Source organism: Chiloscyllium plagiosum, chromosome 4, assembly GCF_004010195.1.
Source record: "Chiloscyllium plagiosum isolate BGI_BamShark_2017 chromosome 4, ASM401019v2, whole genome shotgun sequence".
Classification (NCBI taxonomy): domain Eukaryota; kingdom Metazoa; phylum Chordata; class Chondrichthyes; order Orectolobiformes; family Hemiscylliidae; genus Chiloscyllium; species Chiloscyllium plagiosum.
In genome coordinates this window covers 13,046,915-13,057,835 of record NC_057713.1, presented here as the reverse complement: position 1 = coordinate 13,057,835, position 10,921 = coordinate 13,046,915, and the positions used below count along the sequence as shown (strand labels likewise).

At 43.2% G+C, this 10,921-nt stretch overlaps 1 protein-coding gene across 1 annotated transcript in view; it reads left to right on the top strand.

Moving 5' to 3' along the window:
• Nucleotides 1-1,330: 1,330 nt before the first annotated feature.
• LOC122548860 (tubulin beta-5 chain-like) overlaps nt 1,331-10,921 on the top strand; it is a 15,277-nt gene continuing 5,686 nt past the window's right edge. The window contains exons 1-3 of the mRNA XM_043687740.1: nt 1,331-1,504; nt 2,183-2,291; nt 2,442-2,552. Of these exons, the coding sequence (XP_043543675.1) occupies nt 1,448-1,504; nt 2,183-2,291; nt 2,442-2,552 (277 nt within the window). The 5' untranslated portion in view covers nt 1,331-1,447. The remainder of the gene's footprint in view (nt 1,505-2,182; nt 2,292-2,441; nt 2,553-10,921) is intronic.

Below are 10,921 nucleotides of genomic sequence, written 5' to 3'. Positions count from 1 at the left end.
GGGGAGGGGATGAAGGTGATAGGTCAGGGAGGAGAGGGTGGAGTGGATAGGTGGAAAGGGATGTCAAGTTAAGACTGAGATAAGGAGACATTTCTTCTCTCAGAAGATTGAGAGTCTTTGGAACCCCTTGCCACAGAATTTGTGGGAGTGTATTTAAGGCTGAGATAGATTCTTGATCAGTTGGGGAATCGTGGGTTATGGGGACAGCTCAGGAAAGTGGATGTAAGAAATGCCAGGTAAACAATAATCCAATGAATGGCAGAGTAAGCTCAGGTGGCCAAATGTACTATTCCTGTTCCTTATCATCTTATTTACACAAAATTGGCCGAAGGGTTTAAAACTGGAGGATACTGATTTAAGATGATTGACAAAAGAAGCAGTGACAACATGAGAAACAACTGAAGAAGTCACACTGGACTTGAACTGTTAACTCTGTTTTTCTCTCCACAGATGTTGTCAGACCTGCTGAGCTTCTTCAGCATTCTCTGTGCTTGTTTCTGATTTCCAGCATCTGCAATGGTTTTGTTTTAAATAAGAAAGAATTTTGTTTTGCAATGGAGTCTTTAGAATTTGGAATACAATGTCTGAGACTGTGATGGAGGTGGATTCAGTGGAGGTTTTCAAAAGGGAATTGGATCAGTACCTGGAGAGAAAAACATGCTGTCAGATGGGGGAAGGGAAAGCGGGACTAACTGATGAACTCTTAATAAATGAACATGATGCTTTTTGGTAGAGTGATCCTTCAATAATTTTCTGACTACAACTGGAAGGTATCGCTGTGCTGGCACAGAGTCCAAAGCAGAAAAGATGCAGATTGAGGGTTACTGGCAGGTGTGATGAAGGGAGATTAGCAGAAACTTCTTTCACTCAGCTATTTGGAGGAGACTCCCTGAATAATTGATGGAAGCAGATTCCATAGCAAGTTTCGAAACAGTAAAGTACTTGGATAAGAGAAGTTTTCAAGACTACTGAACGAGGGCGCTGACGTGAATGGGATCAGCTAACAGGGACACACACGATGGGCCGAGCGACCTCATTCTGCACTGTTTTCAATTAAATTCACCACTTGCGCGCAATTGGGGAATCAGGGGCAAATGTTGATGGATGAGTATGGTACCCGATGGGGAACTAATTCCGGCGTTGATTCAACTGAAAGCTGGAGTTACGTTTCGAAAACAAAAGGCAGAGAATCATATTTCCAGACTGAAGATGTTTCTTTAATGGAATAAAAGTTAACGCTGCCAGGCAGAGAGGGAGACATTCGGACGTGCCCCGCCTTCACTGAGGGGTTAGGGGGAGGGAAGAGCTGTCCGGATATAAAGGAGGGAGTGAGGCGGCGGGAGGGAACTGAGCCTGGGGGTTAGGGGCGAGGAAAACAGCTGAGAGGCTGGCCGAGAAGCCGAGAAGAGTTTTAAAATAAAAATAAAAAGAAATTTTCAGCAACATAATGCGTGAAATAGTCCATATACAGGCCGGACAATGTGGCAACCAGATTGGAAGCAAGGTGAGGTGAATCTTTCTGCATTCTCAGTGTGGAACAGAATTCCCCTGGATCTGGATTCATTGAGGGGCAGGGGGCTGGTTAGCTGACTGAATATTTCCCTCGTTTAATGTAGGAAGGTGACTGACGGCTGTGCGTGTTTCCTCACCTATCTAATTATTTAGGTTCCTCTGCGACTTTATAGATTTAGTTAGTTCTTGGTGGTAGATTTGAAGGGGACGGTGTAACTTAAAAAAAATGAAGGGAGCTGTGTTTCGAAGCGGTTGCTCTGATTTTTTTTGTTTTTGGCGGGATTGAGGGAGTTTGAAGCAGTTCTAAGTAAACGTGTTGGACTATAACCTTCTGTTGTGCGATTTATTTTAAAAAAGTTATCCGGATTAGTGTGTGTGTGTGTGTGTGTGTGTCTCTCTTGCTCTCTCCCCTCTGAGTCCCAGAGCGCAGGGAGTGGCATGGACTGGATTTCCAGCTGTCTCTAACCTCCACATTCGCCACAGAGAAACTGTACTCAGTAACTTAAGATCCCTTTTTAAAAAGAGGGGAAATCAAAACAAAAACGCAGTCGTTAAAGCCAGACCGGCTTCATGAAAGAAATACAAATTGTTTTCTTCCCCCCCCCCCCCATCCAAATTTTTTAAAAGCTTCCTCACTTAACATTAATTTTTGCCTGTGTTTTTTTTTCAGTTTTGGGAAGTGATAAGCGATGAACATGGTATCGACCCGGAGGGCAGTTATATCGGAGATTTTGACTTGCAGCTGGAGAGGATTAATGTCTATTATAACGAAGCGACCTGTGAGTTTCTACTCGATCAGTCCGGGTCTTAACTCGAGCTGGTTTCATTCCTGAGACACCAACTCGGGGGGGGGGGGGGGAGAGAAGACGCTTTCATGTTCTACTCTGTTCAAAAGCCAACTTTTTTTAACAAAATACTTTCTTTTTCAGCGCAGAAATATGTCCCGAGGGCCATCTTATTGGATTTGGAGCCGGGGACAATGGACAGTGTCCGATCGGGTAATTTGGGACATCTTTTCAGACCTGATAACTTCATCTTCGGTGAGTAATACTTCCCTGATATACGCTGCTCTGGAGCAGGTGAGGATTTAATCCCGGGTCTACTACCTCGGAAGTATGAACACTAACACTGCGCCACTAAACTGACTCTTCACTGAGTAATCGGTGTGTGTCACAGGTCTTTGCAATGCTGCTGTACAATTGACACACTGCGAAGCGATTTGCTGCAGTCTCCCTGACTCTCAGCCCTCGTCCACCGGAAACGATCACACTTCCCAAAATATTGCTGCTAAGAGTTAGAAAAATCACAAGGCAGGGAATAGGTAGACCCCAATGCCGTCTGGGGGATGGGTGGAAAGTTAACAAAGAACTTAATTTGACGTGTTGGAGATCATAAGGATCAGAGAATCCATGGCGAGAGAGAGCAAGCCAATGTTTTGAATCTAGATGGCACTTCATAGCTCTGATTTCAGACTTTGTTTTCAGTACAGATTCCATCATCTGCAGTAATTTGCTCCTACATTAATTCCCAGTAGACTTTATTGCAAATCAGTCTTTTGTTTGTTCATGGGATGTGGACATTCCTATCTCAGCCAAGTTTATGGCCAAGTAAAAACAATGACTGCAGATGCTGGAAACCAGATTCTGGATCCGTGGTGCTGGAAGAGCACAGGGGCAGGTCGGACAAGTCTGGACAAGTCAAGGGGACAGTGCTGAGCTGGAAGTTTGAACAACCCTACTGTGTTCAAGGGTACATTCTTGAATCACTGCAGCACTTGGGGTTTAGAAATACCTGTTGTGCTGTTCCAGAATTTTGGCCCAGTGACAGTAATGGTGATCATAATCCACATCAAGATATTGACTTAATTTCAATGAAACATTTATAGTATTTTACTTTCAGTCTAAAATGAAAGCAACAAATGCTAAAATTCCTCAGGATCTGAAAGCATCTGTGGAGAGACTCTGTTAATGTTTAGGTAAGTTTACTTTAGATTTGAAACATTCTGTTACTCCCACCACTGATGCTGCAGTGCCTGCTGTGTTTCTAAGGCATGTTGGTGAATTGCTTTCATTGACTTCAATAACTCCCTAAGGCACAAAGATGATATTGAGATCAGAAGGGTTAGCATTGAAGCAATGGACTGCTTTGCTTTTATGCAAGGGTCTATGATGCAGAGAATTCACTGCACCATTTTATATACCATATGAGTGCAGAAAAAGGCCAGTCAGCCCATATGTTGTGCTGGTGTTAATTCCCCTCCTTTGTTCTAAACCACCCAACAGATCCTTGTAGGAATAGGAGGAGGCCATTCAGCCTTTCAAACCAGTTCTCTCATTCAGTGAGATAGTGGCTGAACTGTAACTGAACGGCATATCTGCTTCATACTATTGGATAGTGGAATTGATACCTTTCAGATGGAAAATATATACTTGTTATTTGGGGAGAAGTTCCAAGTTTTTATACCCTTTGTGTTCATATCTTTACGCTTGAAAGATCAGATTCCATTTGTGTACAGTCCATTGCCTTAGACTGCCTAGCCACCAGAATTAGATTATTTTTATCTTGCCTGAATTTGAATCTGTAATTTAACCCTTTGGAATCCAGTATCTTTCTGCTAAATCTGTACTGAACTTGAAAATTAAGCTTCTGAAGGTGTGGCTTCCAGATCTAAGTTGGCATCCGGTCTAACCAAAGCTTTAACTGAAATGATCTATACTTTTTTGTTCTAGTCCTCTGGATAAATTCAACAATTTCATGAATCCTTTTATTGCATTCTGTATACTTTACTATGATGTAGGCACCTGGAATAGTGTACCCTCCTGCACAATCTCTTTAACCTCCATTTTCTTTGTGTACAGTGTCCTATCTTTGTTAACTAAATTTTGCATACACTGAAATCCATCTGCTGTGATTTGCCCACTCACTTAGACTTTCACAGAAGTGTTAGATTATGCTTTATTTATCCTTCTGTTCCTTTAATTCTGTTTATCTAATTTCATCTGCATCTCAGGCACTTTCTACAGTCTCTTGGTATGTATTTCAAAAACTAATCAGCCAAACTTGTGAAAAAGGCCCACTGAATTGTTCAAATTACATTCTCCATAATGCTGAGCAGGTCAATGATTGGACTTTCCGCTGTAAGGGAGAAGGTCTATTGCAGATTACCCTTGTGGTGATCCCCACTATTTGACCACACATGCGCATACCCCTCTTGCCAGCACCCTGCCCACCCTGTCTGAGACTGGTGTAGAGGGTATTGTTGGAGTGACCTATTTACAACAGACAAGTGGGCCATTCAGCTGAAATAGTCCATGCTGGTCTTTAGAATCCACATGAGTTTCTTCTGTGTATCAATATCTTTCCATTGCTTTGTCCTTTGTTCATTCAGCTTCCCTTTAACTGCATCTAGCTATTCACCTTGGTCAGTGAATGCTACATTCTAACTCTGCTGGATAAAGATTTTACTTCTGAATTTCTTATTGGAGTATTGATAGTAGTCATAAGGATGTACAGCATGGAAACTGATCCTGCAATCCAACTTGTCCATGCCAACCAGATATCCTAACCTATTCTAGTCCTATTTGCCAGCATTTAGCCAATACCCCACTAAACCCTTCCTATTCATATACCTATCCAGATGCCTTTTTAAATGCTGTAGTTGTACTAGCCTCCACTTCCTCTAGCAGCTCATTCTATACACCCAACCTATGCATGAAAAAGTTGCCCCTTGGGTCCCTTTTATATCTTGCCCCCTCGCCCTAAACCTATGGACAGTACTGTTCTGTATCTGAGATAAACCTTGCATTTTGGAGCAGTGTTCAATGCTTGTCAGAAACTCCTTGCTTTGAGTGTTGACCTGCTTTACCACAATTTGATGGAGTCCCTCTTTAACTGGATTTGACCATAGAGAGCAGCAATCTGTTTTTGTTTTTAGTTTCTGAAATAAACACCTCTGCAATTTAGCATGGCCAAGTCACTTAACCTGCACATCTTTGGATTGTGGGAGGAAACCCACAGACACGGAGAATGTGTCCTCCTCCATTCCAAAACAAGACACTTTAAATAACTGTCAATTTCATATCATTAATGAGCAATTGCTGGCTGCACATCTTTGGATTGTGGGAGGAAACCCACAGACACAGGGAGAATGTGTCCTCCTCCATTCCAAAACAAGACACTTTAAATAACTGTCAATTTCATATCATTAATGAGCAATTGCTGGAGGGTGGTACGAATTGGATTGAGATTGGCTCTCAACCTTCTGACCATGCAGTCCCACTCTTCAAGTCAAGCATCTCATCTTGGTAATATGTCTCTTTTTTTTTTCTTATTGTCACTGGGTCAAAATTCTGGAAAAGGACAGCAGCAGTTCAAGGTGGCTCACTAGGAGTGGTGATGAATATTAGCTGTGCCAATGACCATTCTCTTGACTGAATTGCAAAACTGGTTTGTTATAGCTGATCTGTAGAATGACCTAAAATAGCTCTAGTTCCAGTTACCAAAGGTCCAAGTTATTTCCCACCTGTCTGGTTGGAAAAGGAAAACCTATCTAAAATAGAAACCAACTTGAATAATGGTGAAAAAGCTCCATTGGACTTGAAACTTCAACTCTGCTTTCTCTCTCTGGTTCTGCCAGAGTTGTTGAAGTTAGAAGTTACTGGAAAAACTCCAGTATTTGCTGTCCATAGTTTTGTTTTCATGTTCCAATTTAGCTGACTCAGTGGCATAATGGTTAGCACTACTGGCTCAAGCGCCAGGGACCCCAGTTCAATTCCAGCCTCGGGCACCTGTCTGTGTGGAGTTTGCACATTCTCCCTGTGTCTGTGGGTTTCCTCCCACAATCCAAAGATGTGCAGGTTAAGTGACTTGGCCATGCTAAATTGCCCATAGTGTTTAGGGATATGAGTTAGATGCATTAGTTGGAAGTAAATATCAGAGTTGGGGAATGTGTCTGGGTGGGTTACTCTTCAGAGCGTTGGTGTGGACTTGTTGGACCGAAGGGCCTGTTTTCACCATTGTAGGGATTCTATGATGGGAAACAAGACTTCCCTCTGAATTTTATCTTGGAAAAATAAATTAATCTTTGTTGGGATGAAGTTGATATTTGATTACACCACATCACTGTCTGGGAACATTAAAAGTACAAATAAGCTTGAAATATGTTGTAAATTTGGAATGAAGGTGAATTATTTTCATTGCATGTCTCTAATTATAGTATCCAATTGCAGTGATTTTAACTTCATTAAAAGTGCAATCTACAGCTTACTGGCTGCAAAATGTAGAAAGGAGTCTAATACCAAACGGAAACTTCCCATCTCAAAACTCATAAGAGTTTTTCATCTTTCTGTAATGAGTCTGAGCTTTCTGTACTGAAAATGGAGACCCAATTTGTTTAGACAGGATGGCGTCCTACAGGCTGTTTTTAATAGTTTGAAAAAAGCTGTCATCGCTGACGTTATGGCTACCTTGTGTTGAAATTGCAGTGTCTGTAGCTCATGGCACAGTGAGAAACTTCAAGTCCGTTAACTGCTCAGTGTTCCAGAGGTGGCGTCTTGCTTTCTGTTCTCTACAAATATAGGCATCAGTGGAGAGGACAAATGACATCATTGCAAAGGATTGAGGCAGTTTTTCATGCCTTTGACCCTACAGTGTTCTGAAGCTTGTGTTTAAGAATTTTTAAATCTGTCAGATTGCAGTATGGCAGCTGTTGTAGCTTGACCTGCCTCTTTGTAGAACTGGTGGGGATGGTTTATAGGATTTACATTAAGTGTAATCTATCATTCTTAGGCAGTAGAAGCCAGATGGCAGCTAAAATGTTAATGGTAGGAGGATTTTTTTTTTGGGTGTTACTAAGTTCATAACTGCCAGAGGATTTAAGTAAACACCATCTCTGAACAGACATGCAATGGAAATCAGTTGGCCAGTACAATGAGATGATTCAGCTGTAATGACCACATACTTTTTTTACAGCCTCTTTTGAAAAGTCTGTTTGAGCTCCAGTGTGGCTGATCCCAGCAGTAGTGTTCAGCTTGTTCAGCAGAGTGGCTGTGACCTCAGTCAGCAGACTCTGCAATTTATTGTCTGGAGTTCAGATCATTTAAGAGAGCTGAAAAGGCAAATAACAGGAAAACAAAGATTAGCCTCTTAGTATTGTTTTTGGTCTGATATCGTGAAATAGCAATGTTGTAGAGTGGAATTCTATCTAAAAAATGTCTAAAGTCCCATTTGTGTCTACCTCATGTGAGGACCTGATCTCATTCTGCCTTGTGGAAGGATATTCAGCTCAAAGAGCCCAACCTCCTCTAGTATTTCTATTGCTTAGACTTGGCGTTTAAAATGTTAAGATCAGGAAACGGTGCAGGAACAGATCTCTTAGCACGTCAAGACTGCTCTGACACATGCTTTTCTAAATTTAACCTTTTTTTGCTTCTGCAGTTTGTATCCCTCTACAGTATTCCCTATCTATTTCTATATCTATCAAGATACTCTTAAATGTTGCTATTGTATCTGCTTCCACCACTTCCTCTGTCAATGCATTCAGGCACATTTTCCCCTTTTTTTATATTTTTATAAAAAACTTTCCTCTCATTTTCTTAAACTTGCACCCGTTTACATTGAACTATGTCCCCTAGTAATTTCACCTCTACCCTGGAAGAAAAGACTCTGACTATACATTGTGTCCATGCCTCTTGTAATTTTAAAATTCTAATGGGTCACCCCTCCATTCTTTTGACTTTCAAATGAAAGCAACCCAAGTTTGTCCAGTTCTTAAATATCCCCCAAACCAGCAATATCCTGGTAAATGGTTTCTGTTTCCTCCCCATCCCTGTAGTGTGGTGACTAGAACTGTACACTGTTTCAAATGTGGCTGGAACTAGTCATACAGCTGCAACATGACTTGCAAATTTTCATGCTGTACCCCAACCAATGTAGGCATCGTGCCATGTTGCCACTTTCAGGGAACTTGGCATCTGTATGCCTAGATTCCCTTTGTTGCTAAAGATTCTGCCACTTCCCTCTGATCTTGCAAAAAGCATCCTCTAAGTTGTTGACATTAAACCCCATGTGCCATCTGTTTTTGTGGCTAAGCCTCCAACCTCTATCATCTGGCAATCCTCCTCACTATTCACAGCTCCCCCAATCTTTGTATCCTCCACAAACTTGCCAATCAGGCTACCTGCATTCTCCTCCAATCACTTATTAAAAATATAATCCGGTCCCAGCACTGACCCCTAGGGCATCTGTAATGCTCAGCAGACAGCCCCTCAATTTGAGCGCATTCATTGGGCTAGTTTAGTTGTCTCTGAATCCTTTTGTCTTATGGTTCCTAAAGGCTGTACCATCTGCTGCAAGTCCTACATTGCCTAGCCCTGGCCATGTTGGTTAGTGGGGCATGTGCCATACAGTCACATGTTTTTGTTATGCCCCTGGCTTCACTCCTGCTTGTGCTTTGTTGCCACACTTTTTTATTTGCCTACAAAACATTCACTCAAAGCCACAGGCCAAGTTGGACCATCTTCCTGTCCCCTTTGTGAAACTGCAGATAGATATGCAAACAAGGCTGGGTTTCCATTACCTACTGGTGATTGTAGAGATGTTCTCCAAATGGGTTGAGGCTTTTACCACCAAGGATGATGCTAGGGCAGTTGTTAAACATTTACTGAGGGATAAGGTTCCTAGATGTAGCATCCCTGGGTCTACTGACAGTGATAAAAAGGTACTCATTTCACTTCTGTGGTCGTTAAAGCTATTAGTAAGGCTCTGGGAATTTCCTGGCAACATATTCCTTATCGGGCACAGTCCTGTTATGGTAGAAAGGAGCAACGGCACCCTTAAAACAGCCCGTATTAAGCTATCACAGGATATGGGCTTACCCAGGCCTGAAGCTCTGCCCCTTGCTCTATATTCCATTTAGAATCAGGTTAACCGAACAATGACCTCCTTGAAAGTGGAGTCACAGGTAGATAGGATAATGAAGGTGGTGTTTAGTATGCTTTCCTTTATTGGTCAGAGTATTGAGTACAGGAGTTGGGAGGTCATGTTGTGGCTGAACAGGACATTGGTTAGGCCACTGTTGGAATACTGTGTGCAATTCTGGTCTCCTTCCTATCGGAAAGATGTTGTGAAACTTGAAAGGGTTCAGAAAAGATTTACAAGGATGTTGCCAGGGTTGGAGGATTTGAGGTAGAGGGCGAGGATGAACAGGCTGGGGCTGTTTTCCCTGGAGTGTCGGAGGCTGAGGAGTGAACTTCTAGAGGTTGACAAAATTTGAGGGGCATGGATAGGATAAATAGACAGTCTTTTCCCTGGGGTTGGGGAGTCCAGAACTAGAGGGCATGGGTTTAGGGTGAGGGGAAAGATGAGACCTAAGGGGCAACCTTTTCACAGTGGTACATTTATGGAATGAGCTGTGGTGGAGGCTGGTAATTTGGCTGGGTATATGAATAGGAAGGGTTTGGAGGGATATGCGCTGGGTGCTGGCAGGTGGGACTAGATTGGGTTGGGATATCTAGTCGGCATGGACGGGTTGGACTGAAGGGTCTGTTTCCAAGCTGTACATCACTATGACTCTAACTATAACAGGTCTCACTCCTTTTGAGATTTTAAATGGGCAGACCCATGTCTCCTGCAACTAGACCTCCTGTGCTCTCTGCTGATGTGACTCTGCTCTTGACACAGGGCCTTAAAGTCTTTGATTATATTAAGGAGTGAGACCTGTGAGTTATCCAGATCTTCAGGCCTGGGTAAGCCCATATCCTGTGATAGCTTAATATGGGCTGTTTTAAGGGTGCCCTCTCGAGGTTGATATGGTCAAGGCCCAACTGCTGATGAGTTAAGTGGTTACCATAGCAATGGCCAGGGAGTGTAGAATAAGGTGGCTGTTGCAGTGAAACATCAGGTGCCAGCTGGGATGTTGTAAGACCACCCCCTTGGGGGTGGTGGGATTCAGGTGGTACAGAAGCAGCACTGGGCTCAGCACCCACCTGCTCACTGTCTCCAGTAGTAATGAAGGCACCAATCTCAGCCATAAGGGGCTTGGGGTCAGAAAGTGAAACAGGGATTTTGGGGTACTGAGGGCAGTAAGGCAGGTGGGTGCAAAGGGAACAGGAGGAGGAGGGTGTTTGGAGGGTCAGTGGGGTCCTTTAGCAATCTCTTACTTTTTTTTTTTCAAGACTGCCCACTGCCCACAACCCCGTGCAACACCTCCCCTTCCACAACCCCATGCAACACCTCCCATTGCCCTCAACCCTGTGCAACACCGCCCACCGCCCACAACACCATGCAACACCTCCCCCTGCATCCAACCCCGTGCAACAGCTCCCCCGCCCAAAACCCAGTGCAACACCTCCCCCGGCCAACAACACCGTGCAAAATCGCCACCAGCCCACAACCCCGTGCAACACCTTCA